General features: G+C 34.4%; 1 protein-coding gene across 1 annotated transcript in view; it reads right to left on the bottom strand.

The window, feature by feature from the left end:
* LOC129942680 (homeobox protein B-H1) overlaps positions 1 to 5,390 on the bottom strand; it is a 20,980-nt gene extending 15,590 nt beyond the window's left edge. The window contains exon 1 of the mRNA XM_056051722.1: positions 4,102 to 5,390. Coding sequence (XP_055907697.1) covers positions 4,102 to 5,014 — 913 coding nt within the window. The 5' untranslated portion in view covers positions 5,015 to 5,390. The remainder of the gene's footprint in view (positions 1 to 4,101) is intronic.
* Positions 5,391 to 16,262: the final 10,872 nt, after the last annotated feature.

Genomic DNA, 16,262 nt, shown 5'->3' with positions numbered 1-16,262 from the left:
AATTCAAACCCAAAACGGAACTCAATATACCTACAAATGGTATTTCGAACAGTGTATGCGGAATATCGAAGAGCTACCAATTGAAACGCCCACTAAACGCCACGCCACACACCTGATAAACCATTGAGATACAAGATACTTTGTAATTAACTACACATTTTCTAGATGGGTATGGATATGTATGTATGTATGTATGTATGTCAATACAGTTTATAGGTAAGTGAGTATCTTGTAATAGTTCCCTCGGTTTTTAAGTTCCTAATGACCTTTTAAATGATTAAATGTTATTACTCAACTAATGAGGCGAAAGTGTATAATATCTTCTCTTCACTATGATGTATTATGGTTTATCTATAACTACCTAAACCTATCTATTTATCTATTTATATGAAAGATACATGAGCTACTGAAACAGAAGTCGTACATAAACATAATACAGAGCTATATAGATGATGAATATTCTTTGCGTCTGCCTACGCGTTGCGTTGACTGCCTCGAACCTCACAGATACAAAATAAAACTTCCATCATATTAATAAAAATAAAAATAAAAATTTAAAAGTATAAAAATAAAACTAAATTAAAATCGTGATTTATGAACACATTTTGTATTTATTTTCTGATTTTTTTTTCAGCTTTTTCTTTATTTTTGAATAATTGGCAAATAAAGTATCTCGGTGTTTTGTATTTTCTTTTTTTTTTGACACACCAGTCAAATGGCCCAATAATTAACTTGTGTGGCTTGGCTTTAATAATGTGCACATTCTTGGCAATTTGTTATAATTAATTTATTATTTGCTTGTCTCATTTAAAATAAAAATTTTCAATTGCATTGTCACCTTGCTATGTAGACCTATTCACGTAGTTGTTTAAAGAATGTGAAAATACCTGTTTTTCTGCCCTCGTTTGGTAATTCTTTATTTTTTTTTTGTTGGTTTTGGTTCAAGCCTTAATTAAGATACGATTAAGACTTGTGTATCTACTGTAATTTAAAACATATCTAGGGGTATGTGAACTACACACATATTTCTATTGAAACAAAAACAGAACTGACATTGGTCCCACAAAAGTCATGTAAGCAATTTGTTTTATGTACCTTTTTTCTGTTTCTCTCTAAGGACCTTTTTTAGTGTCTTTATAAGAGTAACTATAAATTAGGGGGAGGTTTGTTTTGGTAAACACATGTCATAAACAACTAAATGATCCTTTTTTTTCCTTTTGTTTTTGTAATATCATAGATATGGATATCTATGTAGGTTGAATTATTACTCAAGGGTACCTATAAGAGTACCTACATTATAATAGAGATACATACTTGAGATTTTATGAGAAAAAGTTGAAATTTGAGAATCATACCCTCGATTATAACGAGAAGTGTGTTTGTCTGCTAAATATACCAACAAGAATTTTTGAAGATAAAAAAAAAGAAAGAAAATTATTTAAAAGACCACGAGATAGATACTTAAGATTGATAGATGAAGTATCTAACCTATAAATGTGTACTCTTTAAGTACAATAACCAAATGGATCAAATTATATCATCTGATGGTCAATTTTAGTTTGTTTTTGTTTTACTTTTTTAATTGATTCTTGGAATAATATTTTTTAATGTGCAAGTAAAGATCTTCATAATAATATGGAAGGAATATTAATTTGACAGATAACTATACAACTTCGAAGAAATGATTGAGATCTCATTCTGTTTGTGTTTTTTAAGTGGTAGATATCTGTTTTGACAAATTTGATTCGTAATATTGAGGTTTATATTTTTTAATTTTGTTTGTTAACAGTTCTCAAAAACTTCTTGTTTTATGGTGGAAAACATGTATTAAGAAGGGTTTCTTAAGAAGTCCGAGTTATTAAAAGATTTAGTAAGTAAATTAATGGTTTATATTATTTATTCTTTCGAAATTCAGCTTTTCAGCGGGACTTTTAATTTGGTCATCTTTTCAACCAATGCTACACGGAAAAACTTGTATCCGTAATAAAGGAATTCTTGTCACGTCGTAAGTTTATAAAACATTATTATTAAATTGTATCTATAAATATTTGATAGACTCAATTCCCTGATCTGCTTTCAATCACAGTAAAAAAATAATAAAAACCCAGTCAAAGTTTTTTTAGTTTTTTGAAATATCGTATTATTGAACACATCTTATTTTTAAGAACGTAATTTCGTTAGAATGAGTTTACTTAAATGAATTTGATAATGTTTTGCTGCAAATTCCAATTGGCATTAATTCCAGATCATTCACAGCAAGACAAACTTTATCTGGTATATAAGCAAAACGTGTAGAATGCTTTGAAATAAAACTAAATTGAACTTATTTCCTCTATATCGTTCCACCTTGTTTTTCATTGTAAAAATGTCGTAGTTTATATGTTTTCAGTAAAAACTCAAATCAAATCTGTTTCAAAGTGATCCCTAGCGGATCGTGATAAAGTTTACTTCAAATCGTCAACCCTTTTGAAATATTAATAATTATACGCATAACGTTTATTTTGTGCTATTTTTGTGATTTTAAGTCAATCTGAGTATAAATTAAATTTTGACTAACTAAAAAGTGTTTTTTTACGGGTACTGCCTCTTGACAAATTCTCCAAGAGTAGTTCTTGCCATGAAAAGTGCTTTCTCAAATTAGCAGTTCGGATTCGGCTTAAAACTATAGGTCCCCTCCATCAATGACAACAGTACTCGCACACAGGAAATAGTTGAGAGTTTTAAGTCACTGGGCCCTAGTTCTCAATAACGGACTGTTGCGCCATCAAATTTATTTTAAAAGGACTAGTATCGCATTTTATTCTCTAAGTGTTTGCTAATATTAACCTTAACTTTGTTGTTGCTAAGTTTTAAATAAATTTTGTTCGATTGGAACGAAAAGAGATTAAAATTGAAACAATTAATATTAAGAAGGTTTATCGTATCACTTATTAAGAGTTTTCAATATCGTTGCTTATAAAAAGGCTATATGTAGGTACATATGACTTATGAGATATCTATCTTATAATTAACTTAGCCAAAAAGGAATGCTAAACACTTCTTTTCAATCAGGATTAAAAATGCTTTTATTTTGAATTTTCAGAAATGGCGCCCAACACAAGCAATTTTAATACAATTTATTTTCAAAAAAATGGCGCCCAACGTTATTATTCTACATTAAACAACTATTTTACTAGTTATATTATTAAATAAACATCTACATAAGTAATTTCTTACAGCCAACGAGGGATTGATGTATAATTCATTAAATTTAAAAGATTAATCTCTTCATAAAGCGTTTTTTTGTGTGCTTTAAGGATTTGAAGTCAGTATGAGTTTTAATTATATTTTTACTGACTATTAAAAGGACCTTTCAAGCACTTTATCCTCTAAGTGTTTAATAATCTTAACCTTCACTTTGTTTTTCCTTGGTTTTAAATAAATATTGTTCGATTGAAACAAAAAGTGAAAGAAACTTTTACAATTCATATCAAAAAGGTTTATCGTGGAACTCATTGAAAGTTTTCAATTTTGACGCTTTTAGAAAGACTATATGATCTGATCTTTCTGATTACCGATTTTGCAAACAGAAAATATTCACAACTTCTTTTCAATCAGAAGTAAAAAAGCTTCTGTTTTAAATTTACAGAAATGGCGCCCAACAGAAGATATTTTTTTTAATGTATTTAGTCTCCATCAAACAACTATATTCTTATTAGTCATATTATTTAATTAACATCTATTTTCGTTATCTTTAGGATCCAAAGAGTAATTTTTGTATAATTTAATACTTTCATTTAGTAAGGAGCGATTAATTTTTGTTTGTAACATTTTCGAATTCATTGACCTTAAACATCAATTTTTTTTTAATTTTTAGTATTGAGCTTACAAAAGACCAATAAAATAAAGCTCAGTTCCTTTGTTGGGCGCCATTTAAGCAAAAACTTTTTTTTCAACGATAAATTCCAACAAATTCATTTGAAAATGAGGAAACTGTTACTTTGTCGGGCGCCATTTAAGTAAAAATAGTATTTTCAACGATTTTTTTTCAACAAACTCATTCGTAAAATTTCAAAAGGACAACTCTTTCACTTAAAGCACTACTTTTTTCTATAAACTTACCTTCAGATTCATTAAAGTCTTTGGTTGTCATTTGAAAGAGTGCATCCAGAGGAGTTCCATTGGGTTTTGTTTTTCCATTTGTTGCAGTTTGATTTGCTGCCGAAGATGCAGACGAAGAGGACGACGATCCCGTTTGTTGGGCATTGCCATGATGTGACGCCGGTGATGTGGAATGACGATTATGTCCACTGTGGTTTTGTTGATGTGCATCACCTGACAATCTATTGGCAGCTATTTCTGGCGAACAGCAATCACTGGCGGCCGAACTAGATCTTTCCGAGCCACTTTCCGACGGAATTATATCCATTCCCATGTGTCGCAGCAGCTGAGCTTGGGCGTTGAAGTGCTCCTGCAATTGGCGGTGGTAGTCCAATGCCAAACGCTGTTCATAGTGCAGTAGAGCTGGTGGAATGAACGGTCTTACAGCAGGAATTGGGCCCAGCAAATGGTCCCAGGGACGAACAATCTGGGTAGCAGGTATCAAGATCGGATGATGGGCAGCGGCGGCGGCTGCAGCTATGTCTAGCTGGGGATGTGTCGGAAAGGCGGCGGCTGCTGCTGCCGCTGCATTGCGAGAGCTCTTATCGTGGCCGAGGATGTCGGCGATCGAGAAGCTCTTGACTCCTTCGATATTGGATTTCTGGTGATTTGTAGTAGCCGGCGGCGGTGGCTGCAGAGCTATGGGGGCTGCTGGAGGTGGTGGCGGGGGCGGCAATGTAGCGCACGGGCTTACCGAACGCTCCATTTTGAGCTTCTTAAACGGCTGAAAGTACTCATCACGAGCTGTCAGCTGCAGAGGCTGCGAGTGATGGTGCAAATGGTGGTGGTGATGATGCGGCAGTGGACTCGGTGCACCAACTGAGATTTCCGATTCAGCTGGACTCGGTGGTCGGATGGTTGGAGGGCAAAGCATTTTGTTAAAAAATTGTCACTAAATCCTTATATTTTCAAAAAACCCGTTTAAAAATGTTTAAAAACACAATCGAAATATTGCAACTCGTCAATCAAAAACAATTTTCTAAATTAAATTATCTATAAACTAGATGTCACTAGTTGGTCGGACTACTAACAAGTATCTCCTTAGCTAAACTATATTCCACTTAGCCTTTGATTTAAAAGCTCACAACACAAGTTTTTCTTGTTTCGCAACACAAGAAATCAAAACAAAAAGATGTGATTTCTTTTTTAATAAATATTCTTTTTTTTTCTCTCTCTTTGTTATTTCAATATCACGTCAAGTTTAAAATAAATCCACATAATATGATGACCTCTCTACACGACGATTCACAATCAACTGTTCTCAACTAGATTGAGGATTGTTAAGCAGCGGCAGTTGCTTTGCGGCAGCAAAGGCAAAGGCAAACACAAGCTAACTAGACAAGTCTGTGATTCCCACTTAGCATTCCATCTCGTTCCCATAACCAGCCGACAGATATATCCGGTTATTCGGTGCGGCTCGAAGCACCAATGCGCAAGAGTTAGAGAGATAGAATGGGAATTGTTAGGCGCCAGACAGAGAGAGCAGGTTCGTTAGTGGGATTCCATCTTTCCATCCCCTTTATATTGCTGATGATGATGATGATGAAGTCCAATGGTGTTGTGTGTGTTTTTTTGAACGAAGGGAGTGAGGTGCAAGGACGGGTAGCAATAACAAACGAGGGGTATTTTAGTCCAACAATGAGAAAAAGGCGTTTTGTATTTGAAATGAGCATCCAGCCAATGGAAGAAGCGCAATGCAAAACGCAATGGTGGTTCTGCTCGGGTAATTATGGCGATCATCATCGTCGCGCATAGAGTCAAAGCCGTCAGAGTGTGGCCCTTAGTTAGAGTTATTGTTTAGGAAAACAAAAACAACACAATTCTTTTTGGTTCAGAAATGTATATATATTTTATATTTTTTTGAGTAATTTACAATGATATGGTGACATAGATAGGTTTCAGAAATTTAATTTGACACCGAAAAAAGTGTGTTGAAAATTTAACGAGGGTTTGTTTTGTAGCGGAAAACGGTACTTGGGGAAAAAATGATGACAATTCGAATTTTTGTATTCATGGTAAAATTAAATTTTTATTGTTAAATCATTAAAGACGTACCTACATAGGAAGGTAATGTATATCTGCAGATGTTGATTTCGTCTAAAACAGAAATACAGGGAGGAAAGTTCATGTTCATTTATTTCTGAAAGGAAAGGTATTTCGATGTCTTTTTCGTTTCTATCCCTCTGTATTTAAAAGACACCAGGTTTGTATTGTAACACAATTCTTTTGAATTGAGAGAATGTTTAAATAAAAACATTATATTTCATCAAGATATTTGTATTGAGATAATATTTGAATAAAATGAATTTTAGGGCTTATTCAAGATTTCGTATAGTTTTGTGACTGTTAAGATATTTTGAAGTGTGGAAATACCGACATATATTCATTGAATAATTTTAAACTTGCCTGTTAATATGTTTCTTTCAATACTCGTCATAAACAATATTAATTGTTGCACTTTTTGTGGTCTTAAATATATGCTCTTGATCTGATCTGGTTTTAAGCTTATATAGGGAGAAGCAATTACAAATTCTGTTAAAGGTCGTGCTATTGGAGGTCAACTTTTCGGTATAAAAACTACATTATTAAATACGTTTGATTTTGATGAACTTGAAGGAATCACGATAGTAAAACTCCTTAACTATTCTAATATGTGCATTTTACCCTACTAGGTATATAAATTGTAATAGATCGACACAGGATTTGGAAAATTTAAGCAACGCAATGCAACTCTTATCAAATAACAGCATTTTACTAATTGATGATTGGAATGCAAGGGTCAGTGAGTCACAAATTAATTCAATTCAAGATATAACAAATTCATCGATCTCTCATTCCAATCGTAGATCAGGAGACAATATTTGCAATAAAAATGGATCTGATATGCTTGAGAAGCTGCAGATGTATGATTCTATTATTTTAAATGGTTGTACTGATGGTGACAAGGAAAGAGACTACACTTTTATAGGAGGACAGGGAAATGTGTCATCGACTACTGTGTCGTAAACAATGAATGGATTGGTCGAATAAAAAAGTTTGAAGTACAATACAAAACATTTTCAGATCATATGCCTATTGTAGTAGAATGAAGAAATGTACCTAATTGCCAGTACACAAATATAAATCTGTTCTATTTCAACACAATCTAGATAGTTTATTTACAAACAAGGGTATGCTAATAGAATCTACCGAAGAACTATCAAACCAACTAATAGGTTATATTAGATTCTCGACATTGAATAAAAATTTAAACAGCACCCAAAGTCCAAAGTTTAAAAAAAAAAATGGTTCGATAAGGAATGTTGGAAAGCGCGACAAAAATCCTTTTATCTTTTAACAATTGCATGAAATTTGCGAAATTGTGGTTTGACAAAATGGTACCATGAAGCAAGGGGTCGCTCTTGTTCCCAGGAGGATCTTGAAGGGATGGACACATGGAAGCTTTTACCGAATACCATTTTTGGGATGGTATAGTCTAAGCGATCTGGGATAGATCTGAAACTGTCTAGAATAGTAGTATGTCCAGTCCAGTATTGTTACTGTTCCATTGAGAGGTGGCTCTAAGCCTCACACATGAGTTGTCTGCCACCATTTTGTAGAATAGGTATGTCAAGAGGTTTTAGGTTTAAAAAAACTCCAGTGCTGCGCGGTTGGTGTTGAGCGAAGTGCTCCTGTGATGCACATACCTGTTGACCGCTGGACTTTGATGAGCTTATTTTGCACTAGGTCAAACCAAAAACTAGTTAGAATTCTGGAAGAGAGCTCGAGAAATAAACGGAATTACTCATAAAATGGGCACTGGGTTATCTGCAGAAAGCCTGGCTACACATTTTAAAGGACTTCTGGGTAATAAAATAACCCAAGCCAATATTACTGCTATGCGGTACCTTATGCTCTTGATGAAACGTTAGATGGAGAGATAACAATAGAAGACATAAAAGCTGTACTGGAAAAAGCGAAAAATGGAAAGGCACTAGGTGAAGATGGGATTCCGTATGAGTTCTATATAAATTCTCCTCACACATGCATTGATAAAATAAGGGAACTCTTCAACCAAGTCTTTGCAAATGCTGACATCCCCTCCTCTTTCAAGAAAACGGTAATTTATCCAATAGGTACACAAAAATGGTCCCTTAGACTTACTTACTTACTTAAGGTGGCGCTACAGTCCGGGGCGGACCTGGGCCTCAACCAACAAGCGTCTCCAGCCAGCTCGGTCCCTAGCTAGCTGTCTCCAGTTTCGCACGCCAAGTTGGTTGAGGTCCACTCCCACCTGGGTGCGCCACCTGAGTCGCGGTCTTCCTCTACTGCGCCGTCCCTCGGGATTGGATTCGAAGACCTTCCGGGCTGGAGCGTTGATGTCCATCCGCTCTACATGACCTAGCCATTTAAGCCGTTGGACTTTGATTCTGCTAACTAGGTCAGTGTCGCTGTACAGCCCGTACAGTTCGTCGTTATATCTTCTCCTCCATTCTCCATCTATGCGTACGGGACCAAAAATCGCGTGAAGAATTTTTCTCTCGAAGCATCCTAAGACGCTCTTATCTTTCTTTGACAGGGTCCAGGCCTCAGCGCCATAAATGAGAACCGGGATAATGAGTGCCTTATAGATGGTGATTGTACATGCTCGAGAGAGGACTTTACTTCTCAATTGCCTTCTAATTCCAAAGAAGCAGCGATTTGCAAGAGTTATTCTTCGTTTGATTTCAGCGCTGGTGTCGTTGTCTGCATTAATAGCGGTGCCTAGGTAGACAAAGTCCTTAACTACCTCAAAGTTATAGCTGTCCATGGTGACGTTTTGTCCAAGACATCGTCGTTCAGTGTCCTTTTTTGATGACAGCATATATACTTGGTCTTGTCCTCATTGACCACTAAACCCATCTTCTTCGCTTCCGTCGCCGTCGCAATGCTCAAAAACGCTCCACTGACATCACGCTTTGATCTTCCAATTATGTCAATATCATCTGCGTATCCGAGTAATTGGATGGATCTTTGGAAGATTGTGCCTCTAGTGTTGATGGTTGAGTTTTGAGCTCTTCCCTATAGATGCTGTCATACGCGGCTTTAAAATCGATAAAGAGATGGTGGGTATCGATTTGAAGCTCCTGGGTCCCTTAGACATCGCTGAGAATTACCGAGGTATATTAGTAGAGAGACTTGAAAATGAGTCGAAAGGAAAAATATTCTGTCGGATCTTCAAGCCGGATTTAGAAAAAACTTTTCTTCAATAGACCAGATCTTCACTCTTCATCAATCATAAAAGCTTTTCAAGCAAGGAATAAAAAAGTATATTCTTTCTTTGTGGTCTTCAAAGCGGCTTTTGACCTTGCGCACTCTTCTATAAGCTTTCGCTAATATATTGGAACTAATGCAGCAGTCTGGGATGGGAAGATATTTTCAGAATGGTTCGAAACATGTCCGGAGTAAAACAAGGTTATCCACTCAGTGCCTTGTTCTTTTCGCTGTTCATAAATGACATAGAGAAAGCCTTACCTGGAGGAATACGAATATCTGATTCTGTTATAAATGTGGTTCTGTTCGATGAGGACCTTTTCCTGTTTTCAGAATCATCAATAAACCCACAGTTAATGATAAATCGCTAGATTACTGTGATAGGTGGGGATTATCTATTAATTCAGACAAGTCATAAATAATGATCTTCTCACGATTCTCAAGAAGCCTAATCGGAAATAGATGGTACTTTAGTGGAAATCTTTTAGAAATATACAAATAAATTAAATATTTAGGTGTAAAGCTAAATTTAACACTAACTTTCGCCAAACACCTTATGGAAAAAGCCAGCACCTCTCAAAGCTTATTGAATTTATCATGGAAAAATGTTTTTTTTTTTTCAAACGACAGAATAATCCTTTCAGCCAAATATAAAATATTTGATGCCGTTTTGAAATCAACTCTGTGCTACGTTTCTTAGGTCTGAGGTGCAGATGAGAACGAAGTGGTAGAACAATTTCAAAGAAATTTTTTGGGAAAACTTCAACTTACCGCAAAATACACCGATTTAGGCAATATATTTAGAAACCGAAATACCGAAACTTTTCACGAGCACACTCGAGGCGCAGGCTGATCACTTTATTAAAACTTGTACATACCAGGAGAATAGACTATCGAAAGAAATGCTTTTATACGAGCTGAGGAATAAAGATTGGTGGATCATTAACCGTTAAACCCATTTTTGCCGCCTCTGCCTCAATACTCACAAAAGCCCTATTGACACCACTCTGAGTTCTTTCGATTACATCAATGTCATCAGCATATACTAGTAATTGAACAGACTTTTGAAAGATAGTGCCTCTAGTGTTGACGTGTGAGCTCTGCACTATTCTTTCAAGCCCGATGTTAAAAAGATCACATGACAGCGCATCACCTTGTCTAAAACCTTTTTTGACATCGAAAGGTTCTGTTAAGTTGTTTTCAACCTGTAGTAGATTGGGTACTTTACCAAAGCGCTGCATAGGTCAAGTATAAGAGAATGAAGTAAAGAAAATTATAATAAACATGAATTAAAGAAAACAAACGATAAATGTAAATGAAGTAAAATGAAGAGATTAGTCTAAGTTCAGCATTCATAGAATAAAGTTACATATATTATATTGTTTAAAAGTTTTTCTCTTTATATATATATTTTTGATTGAGATCTTCACAACCTTTATGGTGCAGCGTGAATTCTCAACGGACGAGTTTGACAGGGATGCCAAAACTAGGCTCTGTTCTAGGTTTATGTACCTGTAAATTTCGTTTCACCTGTTCATAAAACTTTCGAACTTTATTCCTGCTTTTTAACCTCTGAACATCTTCGACCGCACGCTTCTCATGCCCTCTCTTTTTCCCTCTGAGAAGTACATCTAAGCTCCTACACATAAATATTCGATATGTCTTCATCCTAGCCAAGCTCACATTATAAGCTTTTTTAGTACTTAATTCTTTTATCTTATGAGATTGCAACGCTCTCTTCTAATTTGCCCTTTAATTTAAGGAATCTATAATAGGGGAATATGTACCTCCTATTCCGGGTAATAAAAGTTTCTGGGTACAAAACTTCCAACAGGTATAACAAAATGTGTGGCCTCATTCTAGTGGTTAATAGTGTATATGACTTTGTTGGTTCAAATGGTGTTTCTAAGACAAATCTTGTAAAATTTTGAAAAACCTAATGGGTTCATATTTTTCAATGTATAACAGAAAATAATTCTGTAGAATTTGTTATTTTAATTTAGTCTGGTTTTTCAAATTTTTGTTTCGAAAGTGTTTTGACCTAAAAAGTTCTATAAACTTAAATTAGAATAATTGTACTTCTACTTATACGCGATCACTTTATCTTTGAACTCAATTTTGAAAGTACTATCGAATGAGAGATTTTTTTAAGCCGCACATCAAGAACGTGGAATGATTTCCCTAACTCTGGATTTCAACCTTTGAGAAGAAAACATATTTTTTTTTCACTGTATTTAAACATGTTGGGTAAGTCATAATAAATGTGTGAAATTAATGTTTAAAAAATTAGTTTAAATACGTTTTTAGACAAAAATCCAATATAAATTTTGTTCTATAATGTTAAAAACAACTACATGTCTCACACCAAACAGTCTCTTTTTAAAGTTCTTAACTTGTTGTGCTCTTAAAACAATGAAGACACATTTTAAACGTTGACATTTTTGAATATAAGTGAGAACATAATACCAAAACTCTATTTCTTTACTGAAAATATTGTTACTTCCATTACATTAACTTTTAACGGCTTGGGTTAAAACCTCAAGAATTGAAAATTGTGCAATTTAATTAAAACATGCTCCAAATATTTCACATTGATCAAGAAAGATGCAAAATATGAGGATGAGGTTCAACATGTAGATATGTCAAAAAATAATTTCTGTTCATAGGAAATATCAAGTTATTCAGAGGAATCAAGTACCCCGCGCATATGCCGTCGGGCATTGTTTCCAAAAGTCGATCCTACGTACTTAAAATCAAAATGTTTAAAAGAGGCCATCAATAATTTTTGGTTTCTTAGAAAAATTAAGCAAATATATGTACAATTAAAAATGGAATACTACTTTCTATAAATATAGGTACTTTGTAACAAAATTCAACATCCAATAGGAGAACTTACAAACAAATAAAAATACACAAAACATAAATTCACACTAAACATTTTCCGATAAGTTTTAATCAACTTATTCAAATATTTCTTGAAGAGTCTTAAAGTAGCTCACTTTTGCAATTTTCTTTCTAAAAACAATTTAACTGCAATCATCATTAAAACAAAATTTAATTGCCCACTTAAAACTTTGTTTTTGTTTTTTGTTTTTCATTTAGATTTAGGTTCGTATCTTAAAGATAATTTCAAATCTTCTTTAAACCAATCCAGAGTAACAAGAAACTACTTAGGTTAATTAATTTGTGTTTAGAAAAAAAAATAGAAACGAAGAACAACAAATAAAAATACAAGTACAACAAAAATACTGTACTTACTTACAAAAGGTGGTTCATGTAGATTATAAAAAAAAAACAACATGGAAACGAGTCTTACATTCCCCTTTTTCATCTTGAAAATTTACAAACCGTAGGTACGTATTTTAATGTTTCCTCCAATATTTTAAAGTAGGGAGGTATGCATTGCCTTTTATAGATTAAATATGGTAGATACTCTTGGCTTTGTACAACTTTACCTAAGTTCTTCTATCTAAGGTTTGTTTGTATTCATTAAAATATATGAATCCAAACTGTTTACCTTTTTTCTGTAAACTATAATGAAATGTGTTTTTGCTAATAATAATAAGAAGTAAGAACAATCGACCTGGTTGCCGTTTGAGAAGATCATATTTTTATATTTATGATGGTTTCCACTTCGTTTTAGCACATTAAGATGGAATTTAAAAAGCTTTCTAAGGTCCAAATTTTTCAAAGCAATATAAAATTAGAGTCTTTAAATAACAACAGAAAACATATACATATTTTTTGTGAATGAATTTTTTATTATTATAATCTATTCGATTATTTCATGTCATTTATTTTTTAAATATCACTTCAGACAAGTGGCATAAATATTGAATTCCAATACTTCAGAAGTTGCTTGTTTGATTTCATAAATCAATGACTTAACATAGCCACTTAAAAGGTAATTCGCAGTCTTTAATGGCTGGAACACAAACACGCTTCAGCTCCGGCTTCGCTTGACGTTTACGAGTTCAGCCATAGGAATTTAATGCATGCTAACACAATGAAGCTTCAAAATCACGTTCCATTTGACAATCGTAAGGAAAACAACGTAATGTTACGTAATGTGGCGGAAGTTCTAGTTCAAATTTGCTGAACATTTGGTTTGTCTTACAGCTCAACAGCTGTACAAAAGTCAACGAACAAAATACATTTGCTTTTGGAGGGATTGGTTATAAAAGGCTGTGTAAGCTACTTCCGCGACAAATTTAATTTTTTCGATTTCAAAACTTATATTTTTTGTATTTTGAGAAAAAATAACAGCTGCTAATGACAGAAGTGCCATTTAAGAAATGTCATATTGGAAGTGTCATTCAAAGCAATCTCGAAGCAGGCCCAACGTTACGCAGGCGAAGCCAAATGACCACTTACAAGATCACTTCTAGAAATAAAATTGTTGCCAAGTTGATTTTGCAATTAATTGACTTTTCTCTGTATTACAAGATTTTCGTTTGTTGTTAAATAAATGTTTACTATTTGTAAGTTTGTATCCTGTCCTTAAGGCCGTAGGTTATCTTACATTTGTGTAATAAACCTTTCTTATAACTTTATATGGTCCTCTAAAAAATCAGTAGTGATATAACATAAGTTATTGCTAAATGTGTCGGGGTTTTATACTTATCAATACTTTAAGTATTGGTAAGATGCAATACTGCATTTTTCAAAAAGGTCTACAGACTTAAAGACACACTTTTCAACTGATTCAATTATTATTGTTGCTGGACAAGGGTCATCTGTAGTTAATAATTTTATGATAGCTGAAAACTGGGAGAAATTTGTGACATATTTTGAGGCAAAAGAATGTTCGTACTCAAATCAACTTCTATTTGTTGTAACTTTCCAATGGACTTTATAAAGACAATTGATGAGAACTCGAGCAATCTACCGTGATTGCCATGGCTCTATTGGAAGCCTTCTAAAGCGTCGACTTATAGGCAGCGACTAGACGTCAACCTTCAAGAACACCAAAATGCAGACTCTATCTTTTTGGAAAATATTGTAAGATTAGTGAAAAAAGGAGTGAAAAGGCAACGAGGATTGGTTTAATGAAGAATTCTTTTCAAGGCTTTTTTTAATAACTGCATTGAGGCGAACAAAAAGTTTGAGAAACTTTTCAATAAAAAAAAAATATGAAAAACGTCAAACATATTGAGTGGCAAACTGCAAAAATTCAATAGAATTTTGGAAACTGTAAAAGTTTTGCTGCGTCCAAAACACTGTATATGGAATTGTGCTACACACCCATTTCAAGAATTTACTTAATATCTTTATTTTATCAAAAATTGGGCATTATGCGTCACCTCGATATACCAGTGGGGTTCTATAGATCCTCAATTCTAAGAAAATTAAAATAAACGTTTTAGTGTCTAAAAGATGGAAAAACTGCAGCTAAGAACTATAAGGATCAGTGATGGAAGCTTCGGGCTACACTACAATATCTTTTCTTAACGCAACATATAAGACTTTAAAGAATATGCTACATAAGCAGCTCTTATCATGGATAGAAACAGGGCTACTTTTAAATGAATTCCAAGCTGGTTTTAGTTACTCCACCATTGATAATATTTTCATTCTTAGAAGTTTAGTGATGGAGAGGTTTCAGCAAGAAAACAGCTTTTGAAACAATTAATCATGGAGCTTTGTTTTATTAGTTGTATGGTTTAAAAGTATCACATAAATTCGGTCGTGTGGTCGAAGAATAGTGAGAAGAAACTAAGTCGTCAGTGTAAAATGGTGCAGAACTTTCTGACTTCGTAACTATATGGTTTTTCAATAAGGGTGGGTAGATTTTGTGTGTAGAAGTCGTGGCGTTTGCTGTTTAGCATGTAGCGCCGTCCTAATGGAACCACATGTCGTCTAGGTCCCTATGGTTCAATTTGGACCATAAGAAATTAGTTATCATCGTTATGTAGTGCTCGCTGTTGACAGTGATCGCCTTACTAACGTCGTTATTAAGAAGTTACGTACTTACTACGCCACCGGCCTAAAATCCAAACCAAACGGTTACTTTTTAAGGATGTATTATCACCTGGTAAACTTCACGTGGGTTGGTGTCGTCCCATATACGTCAATTTTACTTGTCAACACAACCATTCGTCAAAAAATGCTGCTCGTCACTAAAGATGACGTTTCTGGTCCATTTCCAAACGATTTGAAGCCCGCTCAGCGAACAAACGGAGTTGTCTATGGTCATGAACTTTGAGCTCCTGGGTCAGTTGGATCTTGTACGGGTATATCCCAAGTCCCGAAGCAAAATTCGCCAAGTTAATGTCTAGAAAAGGCTGAGTTCTTGTGCACGGCGAGGAACAGACTGACTCGGGTTCTGCTGTAAACTTAACGGGTGATGCGTTCTCTGCCGATCTTGCGTTCATTTAAGAGTCGACTGTTAAAGGCCACGCGAAACGTTTGCGTTAACGAACACTCATTTTGATAATAAAGTGTTATCATTAGAACGTGCTGTTCAATCGTGTCACTTGCAATGATGATTTAGCTTAAGCAACTATATAATGAACAAAAGATTTGAAAGATGGCACCAACAAAAAATGGCCGCCAAAACAAATATACACGCGCCAATTTAAAACCCTTATGCAACAAAAATGAGGCAGGGTTGCACATTCAGCCCTACATTATTTTCGCTTTTTATCGATGACCTCAATGATTACCCTATTGGCGGAGTCGATTATGCAGGAGTTTGTATCAAAGCTTTATTATTTGCAGATTGTCTGCATAAAGTAAAAACAGACATTAAATTCTCTTAGAAAAGATGCTTTATAAACGCTAACATCGGGATTAGTAGCAAATTCAAGCTGTTTGAAACGGTTGTGAAAAAACTCTTCAAACACTTTGTTAAGAAAATCACTTCTTATGTTAGAAACAGGACTATATCC

Source organism: Eupeodes corollae, chromosome 1 (genome assembly GCF_945859685.1).
Source record: "Eupeodes corollae chromosome 1, idEupCoro1.1, whole genome shotgun sequence".
NCBI lineage: Eukaryota > Metazoa > Arthropoda > Insecta > Diptera > Syrphidae > Eupeodes > Eupeodes corollae.
This window is presented reverse-complemented; position numbering and strand designations above follow the sequence as displayed.